The 27,271-nt window shown below is 44.1% G+C and overlaps 1 protein-coding gene across 4 annotated transcripts in view; it reads left to right on the top strand.

The window, feature by feature from the left end:
* gabra3 (gamma-aminobutyric acid type A receptor subunit alpha3) overlaps nucleotides 1-27,271 on the top strand; it is a 192,418-nt gene that overhangs the window by 26,133 nt on the left and 139,014 nt on the right. For 3 of the 4 annotated variants that reach the window (XM_064971858.1, XM_064971857.1, XM_064971854.1), the window contains exons 3-4: nucleotides 17,163-17,284; nucleotides 19,503-19,573. In XM_064971858.1, coding sequence (XP_064827930.1) covers nucleotides 17,163-17,284; nucleotides 19,503-19,573 — 193 coding nt within the window. The remainder of the gene's footprint in view (nucleotides 1-17,162; nucleotides 17,285-19,502; nucleotides 19,574-27,271) is intronic. The other variant, XM_064971856.1, reaches the window with a different exon arrangement.

The raw sequence follows: 27,271 nt of genomic DNA, 5'->3' as shown, positions 1-27,271 counted from the left end.
AGCCAGGCTTTATGATCCGCAGAATGCCATTTGGAGGTAGACGTGGCCCAGTGTAAATAGCTATTGGATTTCTAGTGGCAAAGCGAGGCTCAATAAACCTGGAGGAAGGGAAGGGAGGCTGGCCTGCCGACAGAGCAGAGGGGAGACCCGAGGGAAGGCTGGCCTGCCGACAGAGCAGAGGGGAGACCCGAGGGAAGGCTGGCTTGCCGACAGAGCAGAGGGGAGACTCGAGGGAAGGCTGGCCTGCCGACAGAGCAGAGGGGAGACCCGAGGGAAGGCTGGTCTGCCGACAGAGCAGAGGGGAGACCCGAGAGAAGGCTGGTCTGCCGACAGAGCAGAGGGGAGACCCGAGGGAAGGCTGGCTTGCCGACAGAGCAGAGGGGAGACTCGAGGGAAGGCTGGCCTGCCGACAGAGCAGACAGGAGACCGAGAGAAGGCTGGCCTGCCGACAGAGCAGACAGGAGACCGAGAGAAGGCTGGCCTGCCGACAGAACAGACGGGAGACCGAGAGAAGGCTGGTCTGCCGACAGAGCAGAGGGGAGACCCGAGAGAAGGCTGGTCTGCCGACAGAGCAGAGGGGAGACCCGAGAGAAGGCTGTTCTGCCGACAGAGCAGAGGGGAGACCCGAGAGAAGGCTGGCCTGCCGACAGAGCAGATGGGAGACCCGAGAGAAGGCTGGTCTGCCGACAGAGCAGAGGGGAGACCAGAGAGAAGGCTGGTCTGCCGTCAGAGCAGAGGGGAGACCAGAGAGAAGGCTGGTCTGCCGACAGAGCAGAGGGGAGACCCGAGAGGGCTGGTCTGCCGACAGAGCAGAGGGGAGACCCGAGAGAAGGCTGGTCTGCCGACAGAGCAGAGGGGAGACCCGAGAGTGGGCTGTTCTGCCGACAGAGCAGAGGGGAGACCCGAGAGAAGGCTGGTCTGCCGACAGAGGAAAGGGGAGACCCGAGGGAAGGCGAGAGATTGCTTAGCCTAGATTGCATTTCCATGGGGCCAGTTAGCTTTCACTTCCTATTAGCAGCATGCGGCACTGTAAGAAGGTGTACAGCCAGGAAGTTCTTGCCAAGACATAGCCATAGACAAGGCCTAAGATTACTGCATTATTCCTACCCCAGTCCATGCCCCCAGTGCAGTGTGCTGCATTCTCTAGCCTTGTGTATCTATTGAAGACCATTTTAAACCATGGGCAAGGCTCCCTAGCCTACTCCAACCTTTTTAGAACACTGTTGCTTACCTTCACTGACCCTTACACAATCAATTAACACCTACCCCTCTCAACTCATTTGTTAGTCACCTCCCATTATCCACCTATTCCATTAGTTTGCTACAGAGAGATTTCTCTCCATCCATTGAAGAGAGTCAAATGAGTCTTACAAAGCTTCGGAACTAAAACTTTGCCTAGATGTTGTTATAAACACTGTATTATTAATTGTATAACTTCAATCAAAGGTTATTATGGGATTACCAGGTAATTCAGGATGTTTGAATGCCATTTTATAAGATCAATTGTCTTCTCTTTTCCACCATTTCTGTGTTGTCCATGATAGTATGCCTGTTATGCATATCATTTACAGTATATTATATGAAAGCACATGATAACGTTACATTCTTTACACACTCTTATCCAGAGCAACTTACAAGAGCAATTTCCTAATTAAGTGCCTTGCTCAAGGACACATCTGATTTTTTTCACCTAGTCAGCTTGGGGGTTCGAACCAGTGCCCTTTTGATTATTGGCCTAACGTTCTTAACCGCTAGGCTACCTACCGCCCATAAATAATGCTTAGAATGTGTTTTATAGTATAATTGTGTGTGGAGTTGTGTGGTCACAGGCACACCGACGCATGATGACTGCCTTTTTGCTAATACTACAATCAGGGTAATCTGTCACAGAAATGCACTGATTGAAATCTCTCTTTCTCCACCCTGGCCTGTACTAGAGGGACTGAGAGGGCACCCACGGGGAATCAGATGGGGGAGTTGAGGAGGGGGTTGAGGGGGAACGAGGTTGCAATCTAATTCGGCACCATAGGCACACACACACACACACACACACACACAACATATTCACGAGGAGTGGAGTAGTGATTCATTTTGTACTGTGTCAGCATAGAGTGAAGAAGAAAGATGGACCGGATCTGATTTAATGTGACATAACAGACCCTCTTTCTCACTATACCTTTTCTCATTCATATACACCCTTCAAGTAAATTCAATCGTTTCCTTCTCCATTATTTGGTTGAGTTGCTCTTGGGAAAATGTAATATTCAACCTTATTTGTCTGGCAGACCAGTCCTGTTTGCATTGCTGATTTTTGTGTGCATGTAAAAAAAGGTCTCATGTTGATGACAAAGCTATACAATTTGCATACAACTAAAAAATGCACGATGATGAGGATAAGGATGATAATAACATTGATAATGGGGGATTGTTCCAAACTGCAGAACTGCAGTTCTAAACTCCAGTAGCTCAGTTACTACGTCTGCATAACAAGTAGTGCCTCTCCTTGTTACTTGGCTATGTAAATAATTCAGATGATTTAAAAAAAACAAAAAAACAAGCCCAAACAGAATAAACAAGACATTTTAAAGAGACAAATTGAGGCCGTGGAATGGCTTGTTTCATGGCTCTGCTCACTTTGTTGTCCTAAATACATTTTTGGTGACTTAAGTGACAAACCTAAAGTCCTGTTTATTCCGACGACCCATTTCTCTCCCTCTGTATCAGAACAGGCCCCTCTGTGTAACTGTGAAATAGTCTATCTGGCCTTTGTTAAGCCTGCCTCTCTGATCACCCCACTCTTTTGTTGCGTCCTCTATCTTCAACTAAGGTTAATTTTGACTTCCCCTGGGACGTACCAATAAACCTGGGTATTTATTATTACGTCCTAATGCGGTTTTGTGGAAGTGGATCTGGGAAATTTGAGGAAAGGAGTGGAGGCATGCATAGCTTCAGAGCTGGCATTAAGGTTAGTCCTGCTTTGTTAAAAAGAAAAACATGTTCAAGCATGTCTTAGCTGAGATTAGATGTGCTTAACATTATTTAGCTGGCATCGCCTTCATTCTCAAATTGGATAATATGTTACCAGATATTAATAAGCGTAAATCGAGAGTGTGCTGCATGCTGTGTACTCGTTCTGACATCTCAAGAAGGCAGAGAAAGAGAAGAAATAACAGCATTTATTAGTTTCTCCCACTTCCCATTCCATCCCATCTCTCTCTCTCTCTCTCTCTCTCTCTTTCCCACTTCCCATTCCATCCCATCTCTCTCTCTCTCTCTCTCTCTCTCTCTCTCTTTCCCACTTCCCATTCCATCCCATCTCTCTCTCTCTCTCTCTCTCTCTCTCTCTCTTCCCCCTTCCCATCCCATCTCTCTCTCTTTCTCTCTCTCTCTCTCTCTCTCTCTCTCTCTCTCTCTCTCTCTCTTTCCCACTTCCCATTCCATCTCATCTCTCTCTCTCTCTCTCTCTCTCTCTCTCTCTCACTTCCCCTCCCATCTCTCTCTCTCTCTCTCTCTCTCTCTCTCTCTCTCTCTCTCTCTCTCTCTCTCTCTCTCACTTCCCATCCCATCTCTCTGTCGTTCTCTCTCTACCCTGCTCCTCTCCCATCTACAGTTTCTCTCTCTAATGGGCTATGTCCTTGTGTTTTATAGGATCAAAGCTATCCTGTTCAGTGCTTTGGCAGTCCATGGGAGCCTCGAATGCATCCTAAAATGTGTCTAAATAACTGCAGACACTTCCACCCTGACTCCGGGCCAGGGGCATATAAATGAATATTTTCTGAGGGACTGGGGTGGATTAAGTCAAAGCATCCTCTCGGTGCATACCAACGAGACGTCCTCAATCACTTGAAAGACAGCACAGTGCACGTAAGCAGCGTCCTTGCACTGCAATCTTCACTCAGAAAATGGTATTTATTAACACATGGTGTATGTGAGGCTTTGCCTCCGTTTTAGGTAGGAAGTGAAGGGGAGCAGGGCCTTGGGTTATTGTGATGTGGTGTCTGTCTCTGGAAATGTAGATCTGAATGGAAAATGTAAGTGCACAGGCGTACCAGCCATGACCAAGTTTGTAAATAATCCTTTTAGACTTCAGAGTGCTTATACCTCCAGAGTATCTCTTCAAATCAGCAAAGCTGTCTCTCCCTGAGTCCTGCCGCCTCCCTGATGCCCACTGATACCATCGCCGGGCACCAAATCGGCAACAGTGCAGGCAGGAGACATTGCTAATGGATAAAGTTGTCACAGACAAATTCCCTATATTAGGTTATGTCACTCTGCATCCCCTCAATCCCTCACTGCACACGCTCACTGATAGGCAGGGCTTGATTAAACTATTATTCACAACAATCCATCTTTTACATATGAATGAGCAGCCTGTTGTCTTACAACTTCGCCTCCAATCCACGCCCTTAGCAGCGCAATCACAGGCTAACGAGTGTGAACAGTCAGACCCTTTTCTGTTGTCTGTTTTGTTTGGAATCTGTTTCAACTCCACAGGACAAAGTGACACTTAATCAATGGCTATGAGGGGGAAGGTGCTGTACGTCCACTCCAGCTATTCCTGCGCATTCATCGCCTCTGAAGTTCCCCAGGTTCCTCTCCCTTTTCTCACCCCAACTCACATGCATTATTCACGGGATGGAAGGGAAGGGCTCACTTTCAGATGTGATTTGGTGGACAGAGACCATTCTGTCAACGATACGGTGGCATTGTCAAGGTTAATGTGTAACAGGGCTGAGCCAGGGTTATGTATTCACTTGGTTAGTCTCTCTGTCTGCGGTTGGATGACTTGGCTGCCTGTCAGAGATTCCCTTTTTCAGCATTAAGATGGAAATGGAGAAAATAGGAAGCAAGACACCACCCTCTTATAATCCACAGGGAACATTTAATTCATGAGATTTAACAATCGCAAATTCTCTCATATCTCCCCAAGTTCTCCATCCTACTCACAGTTTATTGATCTCTGGGCTAATTACCAGAATTTCAGATGGGGTAACTAACAGCGGCATTGTGTTGATATATATTGAGTAATTGATCCGTCAGCTTCAAAGTTCCTAATTGGTGAATAGTCCCAGCAGGCATCTGTGAAACAGATTAGAGTCGCAATGGATCCCCCAGAGGATGTGTCTGCACAGCTGCACTGTGAACACAGAGAACTCAACCCTGCTCCAGAGCAACTGGGGATGGATGTCCATCTCCTTACTGAACAGTAACGTGAGTCAACTCAATGGCTGATTCAACACCTCGTGTGCTGCAGAGAATGGCTATGCCATGTTAAACTGCCATGAAATTGAGCTGCATTAGTCATTGATCCCTCCTTAATCTGACAAGTATGATTTCACAGACATTGAACATTATTTTACTTTATTTCCTCCTATAGACACTATTTTGTGACATTATGTTTTCAGTCTTATGTGGTATGATTTCTCTAATTTCACAGTGGTTTGGTAGAAGCCACTCTGGTTTTGTGATACACTGTGAACTCCTATGTTGGAATGCACAGTTATTGGTATGATCCAGCACCCCTCCAGATCCACACAGCCCTGCTGAAATCCTACCAGGACTCACATATGATTCCCATCTGAAAGACAGTCAATGAGCCCAGTCTGTTGGAGCATGCTCTGCTTGACAATTATTCTGCAGCACCTTGTCTGTTGGTATGCCAACATGCCTCATTGGCTTGAACACAAGGGAATAGCCGAAAATAAGTGAAGCATCAATACCAAGTGTCTGTAGAACAGAGCGCTTCAGTAAAGCATGAACACATTTCGCTGGGAAGTGAGTCAGTTAGACAATGTTCGGGGCCGTTCCATAAAAGGTGAAAGTTTCACTGAAATAATTATGAAACGAATATGAAGAAAGTCCTTTCGGAGTTACATTCTGCCTTAGTAATACGTTAGTAATAATTATCCCAACAGAAGAAAACAACTTTTTTATGCATGCTTATGTACAATTGTTAATTGATACTCTGCTCAGTAGATGTTCATTTAGTCAAAGGCACTAAACCAAGGACACATCGCACTTTAATGTTTGAGGGACCAAAACAAACAAAACACTCCGCTGTAGATCAGAGTCATTTGTGAGTGCAACATTTTCTTTTCCATCCTCCCTGGGGTGTTATTTCACCATGCTTGTCTGACTACAGTATGGCTGTACCATCTGTATGTTGTCTGCTTTGACAGGCGCTGGTCCTCTCACTTTGTTGAGTCACCTTCCAGGGCCTGACTAGGATCGTCAATTGGAGGCATATCCAAGCTCTTGGGCCCTAACCCTATTTTAACCTGTCACTTCTGGGAAGTGGGAAGCTACTGGAATGGGGTTGTGGTCAGAGGATATTGTCAGTTATTAAGTGGGAGATGTTAAGTGAGAGAGGTTACATGTTCCTCAGAGGCCCCAGAGTCAAGAGCCAGTGTGTTTGACTGCTGGCCAGACTGTGGAGGGCTGGAGGAGCAGCAGCAGCTGCCGGGCAGAGAGGGCTCTGGTTTGGCTCAACACTCAGGCAGATCCACTAGACAAACCATGGATTTCTAGATTGTGTTTGAGCCAAGGGCTTCTGGATCAGTACACTGGGTCAGTCCACTGTTTCTGAGTCGTATATTGGCCAATGGTGTACTTTAGGGTGCAAGCTGCCAATACGTCAGATCCTAAACCACCTTTAATAGATCTGCTCTGTGTTGAGGCTAGAGAACACTCCCATTAAACATGCAGAGGAAGATTGAAGAGCGCCTTCTAGCAAGTGACATTTACTTGCGTTTGGCAGGGTGATCAGATTCTGATTGCCAAAGCAATCAAATTGAGGTTTTATTCTAAAGAGTTATTGATCTAAGCCCCAAGTCTATTTTGGATCATGCAATTTTAACATTCCTAGTTCATTCACTTAAACATGCTGTATGAAGAGCTAGATGTATTAAAACTGCCTCCAACACCCAGAGTATGTGTATGACAGGGGTAGGCAACTAGACCCCACCGCTGTCTGGACAGATGGTGACACATGTTTGCCGTCTATAAGTGAGACATGATTTTATGTTCCTGTGACTCATTCACAACATCCCACAGACATGACCCATGTCAGTTTGGTAATTGCAAGATAAACACATTGGTTTGTGTTTTATAAAGCTGCTTGTTTAGCGTGGATTTTGTTCCAGTTTCCTGGATAGCTTTATAGAAATTAGCAGAGCTGTTTTCTATGGCATCTGATTCTGTAGCTGGTTTTAGGAGAAAAGGAGAAAGCAAACAAATGGTTTTAGTCGCTGCTCCCTGGTAGATGTGATGCGCCAGCAGAATGGAGCAGGGAATAGTATAATCTTATATTACGCTGTTTCTCTGGCTCTATGTATTTGTACTCATTTTCTGACGCTTTCCTTTTCTTTCTCACCCTCTCTCCCACTCCCTTTTTTTATAGGACTTTAAACTCACACTGTAAACACTGAGTACTTTTGAAGATTCAGTGGTTGACCGTTGTATTCATCTGTCTGCAAGGCCAGAGAGGCAACACAAGCAGAGCTTCATAAGGACTCCTAATAAAAGTCTGAGCTGAGTTTTCAGAGCAGTGAGTCCTCTTCAAAAGAGGGCGCCCAATACTCATCAAGACCTCATTAGCTTCAAGTCGATAAAAGAAGAATGCACAGAAATGTTGTTCATCATTAGTGAGCTGAGACTTAGCATCTGTCCCCTGAGTCAATCAAAGCTGCATTAGCAACCATTGTTCAACTTGTTCCCTTTCTCTCCTGGACACCTTATCTCCTCTGAGCACAGACAACTGGAAGACACTGAAAAGACAGGGCAAACAAAATAAATCTGTCATATTGTGAAGCCACTAAATGTTAGCAGGCATGTCATATGATATGCTGCATACCAGTATCTATAGGTTGGTGGTGGGCTTGGCTGAGGAGGTATGTGAGGGGGTTGTGCTGGGTAGGGAGGGGGTTGCCCTTGGTGGTGGACTCAGCTGAGGAGGTGTGTGAGGGGGTTGGCTAAGGGAGGGGGTTGCCCTTGGTGGTGATGGGTGGCAGGAGGGGGTAATTACTTGACACATTGGAAAGAATTAACAAAAAAACTGAGCAAACTAGAAGGCTATTTGGCCCTAAACAGAGAGCGCACAGTGGCAGAATACCTGACCACTGTGACTGACCCAAAATTAAGAAAATGTTTAACTATTGTCGTGTCTTTACTATCATTAAATTGAAGACTTATAGTTTTTATCAAATATTCTCTGTAATTAGTATTACGCGATCAACTGATTAATCATGTAACTATAATTAACTAGGAAGTCGGGGCACCAAGGAAAAATATTCAAATTACAAAGTTATCATTTCCTTAAATAACTTTTCAGATATTTTATCTGATCAATTTGTCTTCGAATTAATGAATTATTTACTTTACCTCACATTAGTCTCATTCCAAACGTAAATTGTTGGTTATCTGCACGAATCCAGTCTTCGCTATGTGTCATCCATACATCAATTGTCTTAAATCATTTATTTATTACTAACTAAGTAATTCACAGAAATGCATAAACAAACAAACAAGGTAAATGTGGTTACAAGAAATGATAGGGGAATGTGCCCTAGTTGGCTAAACCGGCATTGCGGCTTGTTAGACAAATGGGGAAGTGGGGGTCAACTGACATGAGACACTACAAAGTTGATAATTATAACAATTGAAATGCTAATCATTTGCACATGAATGCTCACTCATTCGGGAACAATTGCAATCAATATATATATTTACGCTCATCGTGTCGTCGGGATCTTTGTTGAAAAGTTTGTTTCTGTTGAAGAGTTTTGTCCTTCTCTCTCTCTGTCTTGGTTAGAGGGGATAGTTCAGAGCAACATTCATTCATGTTGTTGTAGAATGGATGTTTTGGCAGTTGTCCTTCTTCGCGTTCAATGATACCGAATTCCTAGCTGCAGACTAGTAATTAATATCAAAGACTTGTTCTTATTCTGTCGGTATCGATAGTCTAAGAGTTTAACCACGTGGTATGGTTAAAAGATTCAGCAATGGTCTACAACCTTCATCCTCTCCTAATGGAGAAAAACATGGTCTGGTGATAATTTCTCAAAGTTGGGTTTTATTCGGAATTGCAGAAAAGGGGCTGTCCCAGGATGCCTGACCCTAACTGGGCTCAAGGGTGGTCCTCTGATTTACTTCAAATCAAAAGGGAATTGTATTTTCCTTCATTAAACAGTCCAAAATCATATTACACAATTTTACAAACAGTATCATACTCACTCATTCATCTTATACAACAATTAGATGTAAACCTCATATCTGAGGCGATTACTTAAACAGCGTTATGGTTATGTGGCCACACCGTCTCCCATGAGCTTCCCCAAGTTGTAGCAAACGGACCAGTTCATAGGTGGATTCTTCACCGATCTTTTAATCTTTCTCCGGAACATGAAATTTGTTCGTACCTCAAGTTCTGTGAAGTGGAAGAAATTCCTTCGTGCTCTATGAAAATTGACTCTGCCTCTTATACTATGTGGCCATGTGCCAGCGTCTTTTCAGAAATTTACGACCTCTCTCTGACCACAGCAGCCTAGTTGAAGGAGGCAATGGGGAGGCAGGGAGAGGGGGATGGGGCTTGCTATACCCAAAGAGGGCAATGTCATGACACTATGTACAGACTCTGTGAGCAAAGTCTTGCTATTGAGAAAGGTCACCGTAGGCAGAACTGGCTCTCAAGAGAAGACACATGTGCACACTACCCACAAAATAAGGTGGAAACTGAGCTACACTTCCTAACCTCCTGCCAAATGTATGACCATATTAGAGAGACATATTTCCCTCAGATTACACAGACCCACAAAGAAAACAAATCCAGTGTGCAATCATAGCAGCAATATTTGTGACCTGTTGCCACAAGAAAAGGGCAACCAGTGAAGAACAAACACCATTGTAAATACAACCCATATTTAGTGGCAAGAAAAAGTATGTGAACCCTTTGGAAATACCTGGATTTATGCAAAATGGGGTGCCAGGTAGTTTAGAGGTTAGAGTGTTGGACTAGTAACCACGAAGATTGCAAGATCGAATCCCCGAGCTGACAAGGAAAAAATCTGTTGTTCCACCCCTGAACAAGGCAGTTAACCCACTGTTCCTAGGCCGTCATTGAAAATACAATTTTTTTCTTAACTGACCTGCTTAGTAAAATAAAAAATAAATTGGTCAAAAATGTCATCTAGGTCACAACAATAGACATACACAGTCTGCTTAAACTAATAACACACCAACAATTCTAGGTTTTCGTGTCTTTATTGAACACACCGTGTAAACATTCTCTGTGTAGTTTGGGAAAAGTATGTAAACCTAACTGGTTCACCCTTCTTTGGCAGCACTAACCTCAACCAAGAGTTTTCTGTAGTTGCAGATCAGATCTGCACAACGGTCAGGAGGAATTTTGGACCATTCCTCTTTACAAAACTATTTTAGTTCAGCAATATTCTTGGGATGTCTGGTGTGAAGTGCTCTCTTGAGGTCATTCCACAGCATGACCTCTGGTTGAGGTCAGGACTCTGACTGGGCCACTCCAGAAGGCATATTTTCTTCTGTTGAAGCCATTCTGTTGTTAATTTACTTCTGTGTTTTGTATCGTTGTCTTGTTGCATCACCCAACTTCTGTTGAGCTTCAATTAGGTCAGATAGCCTAACATTCTCCTGTAAAATGTCTTGGGAATTCATTTTTCTGTCGATGATAGCAAGCTGTCCAGGCCCTGAGGCAGGAAAGTAGCCCCAAACCAAACCAAACCATGATGCTCCCTCCACCATACTTTACTTTGTCCTTTGCAGGACAGCCACTCCCAGGGAGAGTAGCAACAGTGCTGAACTTTCTCAATTTATAGACAATTTGTCTTACCGTGTACTGATGAACATCAAGGCTTTTAGAGATACTTTTGTAACCCTTTCCAGATCAACAATTCTTAATCTTAGGTCTTATGAGATCTTTTGTTCGAGGCATGGTTCATATCAGGCAATGCTTCTTGTGAATAGCAAACTCAAATTTTGTGAGTGTTTTTATAGGGCAAGTCAGCTCTAACCAACATCTCCGACTTCTGACTCCAATTAGCTTTTGGAGAGTTCATTAGCCTAGTTGTTCACATACTTTTTCCAATGTACACTGTTAATGTTTAAATTATGTATTCAATTTAGACAAGAAAAATACAATCATTTGCGTGTTATTGGTTTTAAGCACACTGCGACCTGGCAAAGATAATGCAAATCAGTGCAACAAAAACAACACAGAGTTACACATGGGATAAACAAACGTACCGTCAATAATACAATAGAAAAATCTGTATACAGTGTGTGCAAATTAAGTAAAGAGGTAATGCAATAAATAGGCCATAGTGGCGAAGTAATTACAATTTAGCAATTAACATTGGAGTGATGGATGTGCAAGTAGATATACTGGTGTGAAAAAGAGCAGAAAACCTCCCAAAAATATGGGGATGAGGTAGGGAGTTGGATGGGCTATTTACAGATGGGCTGTGAACAGCTGCAGCGATCGGTAAGCAGCTCTGACAGCTGATTCTTAAAGTTAGTGAGGGAGATATAAGTCTCCAACTTCAGTGATTTTTGCAATTCGTTCCAGTCATTGGCAGTAGGGAACTGGAAGGAACCGACCAGGTACAACCCCAAATCCGTAAACATGGGCACCCTCATAGATATCATCCTGACTAACTTGCCCTCTAAATACACCTCTGCTGTTTTCAACCAGTATCTCAGTGATCACTGCCTCATTGCCTCTGTACGTTATAGGTCCGCAGTCAAACGAATACCCCTCATCACTGTCAAACGCTACCTAAAACAGTTCTGCGAGCAGAGCTTTCTAATTGACCTGGCCCGGGTATCCTTGAAGGATATTGACGTCATCCCGATCAGTAGAAAAGCCTGGTTGTTCTTCAAAGTACCTTCCTCACCATCTTAAATAAGCATGCCCCTTTCAAAAAGAATGTAGAACTAAGAACAGATATAGCCCTTTGTTCTCTTCAGACTTGACTGCCCTTGACCAGAACAAAAACATCCTGTGGCGCACTGCACTAGCTTCGAATAGTCGCCAGCGATATGCAACTTTTCAGGGAAGTCAGGAACCAATATACACAGTCAGTTAGGAAAGCTAAGGCAAGCTTTTTCAAACAGAAATTTGCATCCTGCAGCACTAATTCCCAGTCCATGGAGAATAAGAGAACTTCCTCTCAGCTGCCCACTGCACTGAGGCTAGGAAACACTGTCACCACCGATAAATCCACGATAATAGAGAATTTCAATAAGCATTTCCACCTGGCTACCCAAACCCCCAACAGTTCTGTACCCCCTGCAGCAACTGGCCCAAGCCCCCCTTGCTTCTCCTTCACCCAAATCAAGACAGCTGATGTCCTGAAAGAGCTGTAAAATCTGGATCCCTACAAATCAGCTGGGCTAGATAATCTGAACCCTCTCTTCCAAAAATGATTTGCCGCCATTGTCACAACCCCTATTACTAGTCTGTTGAACCTCTCTTTTGTATCATCTGAGATTCCTAAAGATTGAAAAGCGCCCGCGGTCATCCCCCTCTTCGAACGGGGAGACACTCTAGACCCAAACTGTTACAGACCTACATCTATCCTACCCTGCCTTTCCAAGGTCCTCGAAAGCCAAGTTAACAAACAGATCACCTACCATTTCGAATTCCACCGTACCTTGTCCGCTATGTAATCTGGTTTCCGAGCTGGTCATGCACCCCAACCACGCTCAAGGTCCTAAACGATATCATAACCACCATTGATAAACCCCCCCCTCCCCAAAAGGGCGGACTCCGGCCGCAAACCTGACACTATAGGGTAGGGTCCGGGTGGGCATCAATCTTGGTGGCGGCTCTGGTGCAGGACGCAGACCCCGCTCCGCCTCTGGCTCCCCCCACTTTGGTGGCGCTTCTGGTGCGGGGACGCTCGTCGAGGGGACCCTCGCTGCAGGCCCCGGACTGGCCCATTGAACAGGCACAGGACTCACCAGGCTGGGGAGACCTACTGGAGGCCTGGTTCTTGGAGCAGGCACAGGACTCACCAGGCTGGGGAGACATACTGGAGGCCTGGTCCATGGAGCAGGCACAGGTCAAACCGGGCTGTGGGGGAGCGCTGGAGATCTGGTGCTTAAAGGTGGCACCACTCGTCCTGGCTGAATGCCCACTTTGGCTCGGCACGTGTGGAGTGCAGCCACAGGACGCACTGGGCTGTGACAGCGCACCGGAGACACGGTGCGCAGAGCCGGCGCAGGATACCCTGGGCCGAAGAGGCGCACCGGAGACCAGGAGCGCTGTGCTGGCACCATCCGTCCTGGATGGATGCCCACTCTAGCACGACACATGCGGAGCTGGCTCAGAGCGCACCGGGCTGTGAATGAGCACTGGAGACACCGTGCACTTCACCTCATAACACGGTGCCTGACCAGTGCCATGCTCCCTACCGTAAGCACGGGGAGGTTGGCGGAGCTATCTAAAAAAAAAATTGGGAGTGGCTCCCGGTCTTCCTTGCCAGCCGTGACCCTGTGTGTAACGCTGGGCCCCTTTACTAGCTGCTTCCGCTATCCTTGCTGCTTCCACCTGCTTCCACGGCAGGCGATCCTTTCCAGCCAGGATCTCCTGCCACGTCCAGGATCCCTTTTCTTCCAGAATGTCTTCCCATGTCCACTCTGTCTGCTCCTCCCAGCAATGCCGCATGGTCCATTTGTGGTGGGTTGTTCTGCCACGATCGTCGTCAAGGAAATGACCGGACCAAGGTGCAGCGTGGTAAGCATACGTTCTTTTATTTTAAATGTCACCAACAAAACAATAAACAACAAAACGAACGTGAAGCTCTGCAAGGCTATACACGCCACTAGCAAAGACAACAACCCACTTTGAGAAATGGAAAAAAGGCTGCCTAAGTATGATAGACAGCTGTCCCTGATTGAGAATCATACCCGGCCAAAACAAGGAACCAGAAAGCATAGAATTTCCCACCCGAGTTACACCCTGACCAAACAAATAAAAATAGAGGATAAAAGGATCTCTACAGTCAGGGCGTGACAATAATAGCAATAAGGCACCCTAGTGGTTTGTGGTATATGGCTAATATACCACAGCTAACAGCTGTATTCAGGCACTCTGCAATGCTAAATATTTTTATTTATTTAACCATGCAAGTCCATTAAGAACGAATTCTTATTTTACAATGACGGCCTACCCCAGCCAATCCCTCCCTTAACTCGGATGACGCTGGGCAAATTGTGCGCCACCCTATGGGACTCCCAATCATGGCCAGTTGTGATACAGCTCAGGATCAACCCAGGGTCTGTATTGACACCTCAAGCATTGAGATGCAGTGCCTTAGACCACTGCACCACTCGGGGGTCACTAACAACCATTAGTCGTGGTATATTGGCCATATGCCATACCCCCTCGTGCCTTATTGCTTAATCATAGCAGTCAAACAAGTAAAAATTTCAAGGCCAAATTATATTTTCTCTTGCGACATATTTAAATTAGTTTATTATGTATGTCATAGTTTGCAAGAATTTGTTATTTTGATGATAACCGCATTTTGCTTGGTTACGTTGATATTCCTTCTTAATTGGCTCAATAACATTATGGAAAAATGGTTTATTGTATAAATGTGGCAACTCCTTTCGGAGAGAGAGAGAGCGATCCTCTTTGGATGCAGAGGGTCTATATGTAGCCCCGCTTTAAGCTCAAGGAATTGAATTAGATGTCGGTGGAGTTCTTTTTTTCCAGCTCTTTTTCTATCCTTTCTCTCTATTTATCAATCAGACCTGCTTCATTTTCAGCAGAGGCCCCTTTGGCTTTGACTGGCGTCTGAGATGATTGGATATGAAACACAAATAGTAGTTAATACGTCAAGGTGCCACACGCACGCAGGCGTGGATACACACACACACACACACACACACACACACACACACGCACGTACAACAGTGATGTTCTTGTTTAAATTCTGTCTGTCCTGCTGTCATCATTAAAGTTTCCTTTTCCTTTTTGACATTGTCTTAACAGTGCTGTTAGTACTGGTACACTGACAATGATATTTCAGAGGTACAGCCAATGTACCCATCCCTTGAAACAACACAATTCCTAGTTTGTCTGCCAGTTGAGGACTTGTGCATGTTAATCCACGAAGTGTACTATGTAAATGGTAGATATAACTGTATAATTTGTTTGAATGCACATCGACCTGCCCATGTAAAGTTGTACACTATATATACAAAAGTATGTGGACACCCTTTCAAATGAGTGGTTTTGGCTATTCCAGCCACACCCGTTGCTGACAGGTGTATAAGATTGAACACACAGCCATGCAATCTCCATAGACGAACATTGGCAGTAGAATGGCCTTATTGAAGAGCTCAGTGACTTTCAACGTGGCACTGTCTTAGATGCCACCTTTCCACAAGTCAGTTTGTCAAATTTCTGCCCTGCTAGAGCTGCCCCGGTCAAGTGTAAGTGTTGTTATTGTGAAGTGAAAACATCTTGGAGCAACAACGGCTCAGCCGTGAAGTGGTAGGCTACACAAGCTCATCACTTGTGTATGCACCATCACTACCAAGTTCCAAACTGCCTCTGGAAGCAACATCGGCACAAGAACAGTTTGTCAGGAGCTTAATGAAATGGGTTTCCATGGCTGAGCATCCGCACACATCGCCATGCGCAATGCCGAGCGTTGGCTGGAGTAGTGTAAAGCTCGCCGCCATTAGATTCTGGATCAGTGGAAACGCGTTCTCTGGAGTGATGAATCACGCTTCACCATCTGGCAGTCCGACAGTCGATTCTGGGTTTGGCGGTTGCCAGGAGAACGCTATCTGCCTAAATGCACAGTGCCAACTGTAAAGTTTGGTACGGGAGGAATAATGTTCTGGGGCTGTTCATCATGGTTCTGGTTAGGCTCCTTGGTTTCAGTGAAGGGAAATCTTAATGCTAGAGCATACAATGACATTCTAGATTATTCTGTGCTTCCAACTTTGTGGCAACAGTTTGGGGAAGGCCCTGTTTCAGCATGACAATGTCCCCGTGCACAAAGCGAGGTCCATACCGAAATTGTTTGTCGAGATCGGTGTGGAAGAACTTGACTGGCCTGCACAGAGCCCTGACCTCAACCCCATCGAACACCTTTGGGATGAATTGGAACACCGAATGCAAGCCAGGCCTAATCGCCCAACATCAGTGCCCAACCTCACTAATGCTCTCGTGGCTGAATGGAAGCAAATCCCCGCAGCAAGGTTACAACATCTAGTGGAAAGCCTTCCCAGAAGAGGGGAGGCTGTTATAGCAGCAAAGGGGGGACCAACTCCATATTAATGAGATGTTAGATGAGCAGGTGTCCACATACTTTTGGTCATGTAGTGTACGTGTGTTCATATGAAAGGGCTTGTGTGTGGTGCATGCCTATATGTAAGTGAGTGTTAGCTGTTAGCGGCCATCGGACATGCTTGTTGATAGGGGTCACCTGGAGACAGGTCGGAGAGCAATCCCTCAGGGGGTCTGGGTTTGATTGAAAATGGCACTCATTAGCTCATCAGTGCTGCATCTATGGTGCCCTCCGTCTCACCAGAACATTGTTCACTGAAGAACGGTGGCCAGGGCCACAACGAGATAATTACTTGTCATATTTAAGGTAATTAAGGAAGCGGAGGTTGACCGCATATTTAGGACCTACTTTGTCAATATTATGTGGAAAGAAGGAGGAAGAAATCCTGAGGCAGAGTTTGCAGCAGCTCTGTGACAGGCTTTACTAATCCTTTTGGACTTCAATCGGTCTTTCCATGTCTGAGAGTGGTGTGCTGCCACACAGCACCTCAAATTAAACCCCAACATGTTTGTGTCTTAATCATTGCGGTAGCGATGACTGTGAAGGTTGAATTAGAAAGAGGTTCAATTACCCCTACAGCTCTCTGTGGTTTGAAACAACAGTAGTTCCTCCAATAGTCTGGCTTGAGCTCGTAGTAAAAAGGATATTCATTACTAGTGCAGAGGGAAGCTGTGGACAGCCAGACACGTAGTGTTCAGGTGGAGCTGTATTTCTCATGACTAGTCTGAGGAACCACTGGTACAGGAGAGACTCAAAGATGTCTGCTGTGTTCAATTTAAATCTCTCTCTCTCCATCTCTCTCTCTCTCTCTCTCTCTGCCTGCAGGGCAGTGGTTGGGCACAGAGAGCCGATGCCTGATGACAGTAGAGACAACATCACTATTTTCACCCGGATCCTGGACAGACTTCTGGATGGCTACGACAACCGGCTTCGCCCCGGACTAGGAGGTAGGCTGGTTTGTTGAGCGAAGACACGACCCACCTCTACCAGAGCCAGACATACTGCTAATAGTGCCTTTTGGGCTCTGCCACAAACAATGTGTAGGATTCTCTCTAAGCTGCTGAGTCTGCCATCCACCACTTTAATAAAACTGTCTTTGAAACATACATTATATTGCTTCAACAAGATCATCAGCTAGCTAGCATATTACCTTTTTGCAATGTCTGTCTGCCTCTACTACCCAAAACTATTAAAGATAGTTTTAACTTGAAGAATCAATCTGCTAATCATAAAGACCTTCACTAGTTGAATCAGGTGTGTTAGTGCTGGTCTGGGACAAAAGCTTGAACACATGATATGGTGCCCCAGGATCAGGAGTGAAGTACAAATAATATCCATCTAGTTAGAAACAAGCCACTGCCCACTGCCTCTACTGAAACAGAGAGCACTTGCAAGTCCTCTTCTCCCTTCCTCCTCCCTACCTCCCCGGATTAACAGCCCAGGCTCACCGAGCCAGGAAGCTAGCCGTGGTGTGCAGTGATGGATTTGGAGCTGTGACCCCATGAACAATTGGGTCCCTTGTCAGCTTGACCTCCATTGATCCTTCAGAGCCATACAGTGGTGTCATTAACAGCTCAGTTTCCCTGATCACAGTGAGAGTATGCTACATCTCTTCAGATCTTGAACATATTGCTTTTAGGAACAGTGAAATTATTGATCCTCCTCACAAGGAGATGGTTATCGCCAACATAATGCCACAAAGACCCTATTAAAAACAGCATCTTCTTGACACTTGGCTTGCAAGCCCTGTCTTCAGATCTCAGAGGTCCAGCAGAGCTCTGATTTCCTGCCCACTGGGGACGGCCCTGCCCTGTCCTGGTGGAAGCAGTGCTAATGCTACATCAGCTAATGCTAATGCTACTTTAGCTAATGCTAATGCTACATCAGATAATGCTAATGCTGCATCAGCTAATGCTAATGCTACATCAACTAATGCTAATGCTACATCAGCTAATGCTAACGCTACATCATCTAATGCTACATCATCATTAGGGTGGTGATGTGCTAATGATTTTACATTTATTGTAGATTTTTTTTAAATGGAGCTTATTATAAGTGATTTTGAATTCTCAGTCAGAGGTCTATGAGAGTGTGAACATGAAATCCATGTGATGTTTTAAGCTGACAGTGGTGAGCACCCTGGCTCCATTCCACCCCCACAAGGATGTATGATAAATCTGTCGCCACATTAGCTCTGCCACCTATGCACTTTCCATGAGTCTCCGATCTCCCAGACAGAGAAATTTCAGGTGCCCTCCAAATGTGTTGGACGTATTCTGTATTCCAAAGCCCTCGGCATGTGCATTTTGATTAATGGCCAATGTCATGTTGCCAGGGGAACTCTAGATTCCATAGCGGCATGTTCTGGAAGCATTCCATCGGTTTCACTCAGTCTCGGAGCAACGACTGGCAGACAGCCACTCACAGCCTTACATCAAAGCCCCTCGTTCATTTACATCCTGCAATCGATAAAATGAAAGTGAATTGGAAAGTAATTGGTAATTGAAAACCTTATAAGTAAAAGGTGATTCCCACCACTTCCGTCATCGCATTTAGGATGACTCATGTGCAGCAGAGTTTTGGCAGTCTCTCTGTGTTTCATCTCCAGTCCTTAACTCTATTCTGAAACTGCACATTTCACCCAATTACACAGGAAATGTTGTTTACCCAGACTGTGCAGATAGGAAGCGCTCCCAGTTAAAGGATTATACACAATAGAGTGCATTAGTATAATGCACAGTGAATAGCATCATCTGACACCAATACAAACAAGTCCCTGTGAACAGGCCTAAATATGATTTTAATGTGGTCCTGCCAACCCTCATTATTCCTGTGATTTCTCATCTCAGTTTGTGACCGTGATAATGATGCAAACACTCTCCCTAAAAACAACCTCAATCAAAGTCTCGCGACCTCCATAGATTCAGCCTTGTTTGGTTGAGTGGTGAGACATCAAACATTCATGTTTCTGACTCTGTCATTAGATTTGGTTTTGGAAAGTGAGCTGACTTCACTAAATTGACATCAACAACCAACCTGAAGTAGACAGAGCAGCAGTATGGCCTGGGGGTCCGATAAGGACTGGTAACCATCTTAGATGGAGCACACCTCTGTCCCTTAAGGAAGGTACTTAAACTCTACCTCTGTCTTCTCCTCATGTCCAAGCAGAGAGTGTGACGGAGGTGAGGACAAATATCTACGTGACCAGCTTTGGACCAGTGTCAGACACAGACATGGTGAGTGATATATTACTGTACTGTCCGGCACTCAGATCCTCAGAATGTGACCCCTATAGGACCAGCATGACTTATCAAATAATTCACCCCAAATCTCTTTTTTTTGGTGTCATTTATAACTATATTTGAGACAAAACTGTTGTAATTATGTAATACATAAGGTCACATTGATTGGACTATCCGTATCTGCTAACTTAATGCTGCAAGCATCTTGCCCTGGGCTGTACTGTATATCGACCATCCTATAGTGAGTGACTGGCTAAACATGACATCATCGGTTATGGGCCATGAATGTGGATGAGGCTAATGTTGTTTTAATTTAATGGAACATTTCTAGAATCTTTTATTTCAGCTCATAATACACTGAATACAAATATAAATGCAACAGGTAAAGTGTTGGTCCCATGTTTCATGAGCTGAAATAAAATATTGTAGAAATGTTCTACAGGCACAAAAAGCTTATTTCTCTCAAATGTGGTGCTCAAATTGGTTTACATCTCTGTTAGGTGTGGTATATCAAGAAGCTGATTAAACAGCATGATCATTACACAGGTTCCCCTTTTGCTGGGGACAATAAAAGGCCACTCTAAAATGTTAAATTCTGTCACACAACACAATGCCACAGATGTCTCAAGTTTTTAGGGAGCGTGCATTTGGCATGCTGACTGCAGGAGTGTCCACCAGAGCTGTTGCCAGAGTATTGCATGTTCATTTCACGACCATAAGCGTCCTCCATTTAAGAGAATTTGGCAGTACGTCCAAATGGCCTCACAACTGCAGACCAAGTGTATGGCGTTGTGTGGGTGAGTGGTTTGCTGATGTCAATGTTGTGAACAGAGTGACCCATGTTGGGGTTACCATATGAGCAGGCATAAACTATGGACAACGAACACAATTGCATTTTATCGATGGCAAGTTGAATGCACAGAGATACCATGGCGAGATCCTGGCCCATTGTCGTGCCATTCATCCGACGCCATCACCTCATGTTTCAGCATGATAATGGAAGGCCCCATGTCGCAAGGATCTGTACACAATTCTTGGAAGTTGAAAATGTCCCAGTTCTTCCATGGCCTGCAGAGAGAGAAAGAGAGAGAGAGAGAGAGAATCGGTCAAAAGTTTTAGGACACATATGGAATCCTGTAGTAACCAAAAAAGTGTTAAACAAATCAAAATATATTTTATATTTGAGATTTTCCAAATAGCCACGCTTTGCCTTGATGTTGGCTGCTTTTCCTTCACTCTGCATTCCAACTCATCCCAAACCATCTCGATTGGGTTGAGTTCTGGTGATTGTGGAGGTGAGGTCATCTGATTCAGCACTCCATCACTCTTCTTCTTGGTCAAATAGCCCTTATACAGCCCTGTCCAAACCTTTGACTGGTACTGTACATATGTAATATCTTAATTTGAGCCAGTTTGCTACAGCAGGAAAATAATCCTGCAGCAACAAAAAATGTAAATTATTATGTGGATTATAATTAATGGACACATTTTGTAGGGGTTGAAACATTTTTCGTAAGGGAGATTACAAAATGGAAATTACAAACTTCAGAAGACTTTTCAAACCTAAATACACAAGTTTAAAATGTCCTGCATTGCTGGAAAGTTCTCCTGCAACTGAGTGATCAAATTAAGATCCTACACTTGTACATATTCAGACATCCCTTTCCCATTCAGTGACACAACAATTCAGCTGCTTAGAATTGGAATGGGTTCATTTTAGAGATCAGGAAATTGGTTATGGGGCGGGCCTGGAGGAATCGCATGCCTCTTAATCACACACACAATTGGTTTGGCATGTATGATGAATCACCCAAGCCATGCAGCGGCTCTGCTCATTCTGCACAGGCAGGCCCTCATCTACTAATAGTGAGAAGAAATCAGAGTGCAATCGGCTACATAATATGGAGCATAAACCGTAGTTGAATTACAAAGCAACAATTAGTTAGGTTAACATTATCATAATCATCCTTTGAGTATCAAAGGGACTTTGCGAGTTTCTAGAAATGATATAATTTTTAATTAGCAAAAAGTTGGACTGTTTAACGCCTGGGAAAACAGATCTAATTAACATCATATGACATTATTTTCCTTTTTCTTAGAGGACAACCTATACCCAGGGCAGCTCACAACTTGGTTTCTCACACATCGTGGTCCAATTACCCATCTGTGTGCCACCCCCCAGCCAGTCTTAGGAATCCCCCCCCCCCCCGCTCCTACCCTCAAGTACAGTTCTCCTGCGTCCTCACTGGGACCAATATGCCATTGAGTGTCTGCTTCACTTTCTCCATCACGACAGACGACGAGTAAGAACTAAAGTCAGGAAGATATTTTGTGCAAAACTCATATCAGGCCGATTTAACAAGAACTTGCAAATCCCAGTACACGTGTAGAATGCTTACAGGAATTCTGATCCTTTACCCAATTATTGGCAAAAGATATGATCTGATTGGTCAAAAGACCAATTGTTGGCAAAAGATCTGAATTAGCCTGCCTGTGTAAATGCAGCTTATGTTGTCCACCAATTACTTTACATGCTTTCAGGCCAATCCCTTAAATGTGGGTGACATCACAAAGGAGATGATTGTGGACTACAGGAAAAGGAGGACTGAGCACGCACCCATTCTCATTGATGGGGCTGTAGCGGAGCAGGTTGAGAGCTTCAAGTTCCTTGGTGACCACATCACCAACAAACTATCATGGTGCAAACGCACCAAGACAGTTGTGACGAGGGCACGACAAAGCCTATTCCCCCTCATGAGACTGAAAAGATTTTGCATGGGTCCTCAGATCCTCAAACATTTCTACAGCTGCACCATCGAGAGCATCCTGACTGGTTGCATCACTACCTGGTATGGCAACTGCTTGGCCTCAGATCACAAGGCACTACAGAGGGTAGTGCATATGGTCCAGTACATTGCTGGGGCCAAGCTTCCTGCCATCCAGGAACTCTATACCAGGTAGTGTCAGATGAAGGCCCTAAACATTGTCAAAGACTCCATCCACCCTAGTCATAGACTCTTCTCTCTGCTATCACACAGCCAGCGGTACCGGAACGCCAAGTCTAGGTCCAATTTCTTCTTAACAGCTTCTACCCCCAAGTTATAAGACTCCTGAACAGCTAATCAAATGGCTAACCAGACCATTTACACCCCACCCCCCCTCTTTTACGCTGCTGCCACTTACTCTATGTTTATTATCCATGCATAGTCACTAACTCTACCTACACTACTGGTCAAAAGTTGTAGAACATCTTCTCATTCAAGGGTTTTTCTTAATTCTTTATTTTAACTATTTTCTAAATTGTAGAATAATAGTGAAGACATCAAAACTATGAAATAAAACAAAAAAAGTGTCAAATAAATCAAAATATATTTTATATTTGAGATTCTTCAAAGTAGCCACCCTTTGCCTTGATGACAGCTTTGCACACTGTTGGCATTCTCTCAACCAGCCTCATGAGGTAGTCACCTGGAATGCATTTAAATTAATTAACAGGTGTGCCTTCTTAAAAGTTAATTTGTGGAATTTATTTCCTTCTTAATGCGTTTGAGCCAATTAGTTGTGTTGTGACAAGGTAAGGGGGTATACAGAAGATAACCCTATTTGGTAAAAGACCAAGTCCATATTATGGCAAGGACAGCTCAAATAAGCAAAGAGAAACAACAGTCCATCATTACTTTAAGACATGAAGGTCAGTCAATACGGAACATGTCAAGAACTTTGAAAGTTTCTTTAAGTGCAGTCGCAAAAACCATCAAGTGCCATGATGAAACTGGCTCTCATGAGGACCGCCACAGGAAAGGAAGACCCAGAGTTACCTCTGCTTTAAAGGATAAGTTCATTAGAGTTACCAACCTCAGAAATTGCAGCCCAAATAAATATTTCACATAGTTCAAGTAACAGACACATCTCAACATAAACTGTTCAGAGGAGAATCAGGCCTTCATGGTCGAATTGCTGCAAAGAAACCACTACTAAAGGACACCAATGATAGGAAGAGACTTGCTTGGGCCAAGAAACATGAGCAATGGACATTCGACTGATGGAAATTTGTCCTTTGGTCTGGAGTCCAAATTGGACATTTTTGGTTCTAACTGCCGTGTCTTTGTGAGACGCGGTGTGGGTGAATGGATGATCTCAGCATGTCTATTTCTCACCGTAAAGCATGGAGGAGGTGTTATGGTGTGGGGGTGCTTTGCTGGTGACACTGTCAGTGATTTATTTAGAATTCAAGGCACACTTAACAAGCATGGCTGACACAGCATTTTGCAGAGATACACCATCCCATCTGTTTTGTGCTTAGTGGGACTATCATTAGTTTTTCAACAGGACATTGACCTAACACATCTCCAGGCTGTGTAAGGGCTATTTGACAGAAGAAGGAGAGTGATGGAGTGCTGCATCAGATGACCTGGCCGCCACAATCCCCCTAACCTCAACCAAATTTTACATGGTTTGGGATAAGTCAGACTGCAGAGTGAAGGAAAAACAGCCAACAAGTGCTCAGCATTTGTGGGAACTCATTCAAGACAGTTGGAAAAGCAATCCAGGTGAAGCTGGTTGAGAAAAGGACAAGATTGTGAAAAGCTGCCATCAAGGCAAAGGGTGGCTATTTGAGAATCTCAAATATAAAATATATGTTGATTTGTTTAACACTTTTTTTAACACTACATGATTCTATGTGTTATTTCATAGTTTTGATGTCTTCACTACTATTCTACAATGTAGAAAATAGTAAAAAAACACAGAAAAACCCTTGAATGAGTCGGTGTCCTAAAACTTTTGACCGGTAGTGTACATGTAAATATTACCTCAATCACCGTGACTAACCAGTGCCCCCACACATTGTATCTGTACCGGTACACCCTGTATATAGCCTCGCTTCTGTTGTTTTACTACTGCTCTTTAATTATTGGTTACTTTTATTTTTTACTTATCAATTGTTTTACTTAACTAACAATGCAGTTTTAATAATAAGTGTTAAGTGCTTGTATGTAAGCATTTCACTGTTGTATTCAGCGCATGTGACAAATAACATTTGATTTGATGTTGGTGATGGCTGGAGAGGAGGTGAATGTGCTGCTCTCTCGCTGTCTTTCTCCCTCTATCCTTTATTGTATCTTTCTCTCTCGCTCGCTCCTATTTCTCCCTCCCTTTCTCCTCTCCTGTATCCCTTTCACTCCTATCCTGTTTCACTCTCCTCTCTCCTCTCTCCTCTCTCCTCCCTCTCTCCTCTCCTGTTTCCCTCTCTCTCCTCCCATGTTTCAATGTTTCCTTCTCTCTTTCCTGTCTCCTTCCTCTCACCTGTTTCCCCTCTATCTTTCTCCTCCCTCTCTCCTCCCCTGTATCCACCTCTCTCTGTCTCCTCCCTCTCTGCTCCCCTGTATCTGTCTGTGTCTCTGGAGGTTCGCGTAGCTCCGTCTCATTTGTTCCTGCGTCTGTGCTGTCATGGTGTATTCTCCTGTTCTCTGGTGGGCTGGGGTTGACAGGCCTGGTGTAATGAAATTGAGGGCAGTCTAATCTGCCCCAGGTACTGTGTAGAACACTGCTTGACGAAGATGGCAGAGCTTGTCTGGGGGGCTGTCTTGATCCCAACAAGCTCTGCTCTCATTTCACAATCTACTGTGCTGAAAAACTCTCGACACCACCTGTGGTATCAACACGCTAGGCAGTACTACACTGGCACAGAACAAAGCTTTTTAAACATCCTTGTCGTCCAAGCGTTATCATTTTCACTCCTCTGGAGTTATTTTTGCTTGATTATGTAGCATCCATCTATACAAGCTAACAGTTTAGTGTTTTATTGAAACAGGTCCCTTCCTGATCCAGATGGAGTATAGTAGGTGGATGTTGGCCTCTACTATGCTCTGCTCTAGTCTTCCATGCATTTTGCCTGGCAGAGAGTTGGCACATTTAGGTTTATTATCAAGAAGTACAAACCTCTCTCCTTCCCTCTGTGGCCTATTTGGCTAGACCAGTAAAGTACTCTCTCTCTCTCTATGGTTAACTCTTATTTCTTCTGCTGTAATTGGTCCCTATTTCAGCTACCAAATTATATTTTCTGTTACGAGGGAAGGAAAATAACATTTGGATCCAAAATCCTGGAAAAGAACCATATACAGTAAATGCTCCTCCAAACAAATAAATTAGGTGGAGTTATTTTTCCTGTTGGTGTTTGAGGGTGAATGCTAGGATTCTGTATCCATCATCGTGCCCTTGCTCAAGGGGACGCACGCCAAATAAGACCTCTTGTAGGAAAATAAGAAACAAAGGTGGGTTGTAGGGAGGTTAACTGAGAATTAAAATAGTTGAGTCTCCAGTAAAATGAAAAGAGTCCTTCAGGGAAACTCAGTGAATGCACTCTGGTAACAATGTAATGTGCTCTCACAATATTACACCATCTTCTCTCCCACCAAACTGGTCTTCATTTCGCTCTTTGTCACAATATGATCAACTCATATTCAGGGGGGGAATAAGTGTTAAGACAATTTGCATCCTTAATAGGCCGCATCCATGAGAGTCTGTATTGTGTTGCTATAGTTACAAGTCATTAAGCCAACTCTCTTAAATCCATGCTGTGTGATTGCAATGCAACTTCAGCTCAGCAAGCATCCCTCATAAAAAATGTTTATGCAGTCTTAGAATAATTTACTGCGGTTGTACAGTCATGTATCTATAATGATTATTTTTGTTTTTACAAACAATAATATTAAATATTCCAGATATTAAGAGATATCGGTACAGTTTAACACATCATACATGCATTCCATATTTTCATCCAAAGGTCAGTCTGAAGGTTAGATTTAACAGATCGAACCAATTAGAATGCATCAGGGCGAACACCCTAAACGTTTCCAAAGAAAGTAATGGTCTGTAGCAGGAGAGGATGTAATCATCTGGTCTGTTCATAAACACCACAGCTCCATGATTACGGCACAGCAATACCAATGTTCCCAGTTTCCTCACACGGCTCCCTAAGGGACGCTTTCACCATGTCACATAACTGAGATGGTAGGAAAACGTGAGAGGTGAAGTGGACTCTTAGGAAACACTAAATGCTCCAATGAGTGGTTTATAGGGAAAACATGCAACATCTACGCCAGAGTTCCCCAAATGGCGGCCAACGGGCTTAATTTGGCTCGCGGGTGGTTTTATTTGGCTCCCCAAGTTTTCTAAGCAAACGTTTTTTTTACCTGAAAGACTGTAAAAACACCAGGTAATCAGCTCCAAGTCATTTTAATTTTGGGAATATGTTCCCAAGTACTCCCACGCATAATAGAAAGACACGTGATCGTATACAAATGTAAGCAAGGTTTGAAATTATTATGTTTTAGTCAAATGATTTATTTGTTTTTGGCTTCTTGCAGACAATCTGCATTCTGCAAATTATTTGTAATTCTCTTCTGGTCCCCCGACCCTCCGCTCAAGAGAAAAACGTCCCGCGGCTGAATCTAGTTGATGATCCCTGATCTACAATATCTAATGTAAAAAGCATCAGAACATCTCTCAGATGTGCACATGCTTGTCATGATCACGGTGTTTACCTAACTGTGTCTGATCTACGGTAGTAATTTGAGAACATAATGTGATTCATTATGTGCCCTGTGTGTCGTCTTTATGCAATTATCCATATTCAATTATGCATGAGGAAAAGTGCTTTTCATGCGGTGCTAAAACAAGCTACAGTAGTAA

The sequence above is a fragment of the Oncorhynchus masou genome, chromosome 8, assembly GCF_036934945.1.
Source record: "Oncorhynchus masou masou isolate Uvic2021 chromosome 8, UVic_Omas_1.1, whole genome shotgun sequence".
NCBI classification, from domain to species: Eukaryota; Metazoa; Chordata; class Actinopteri; order Salmoniformes; family Salmonidae; genus Oncorhynchus; species Oncorhynchus masou.
This window is presented reverse-complemented; position numbering and strand designations above follow the sequence as displayed.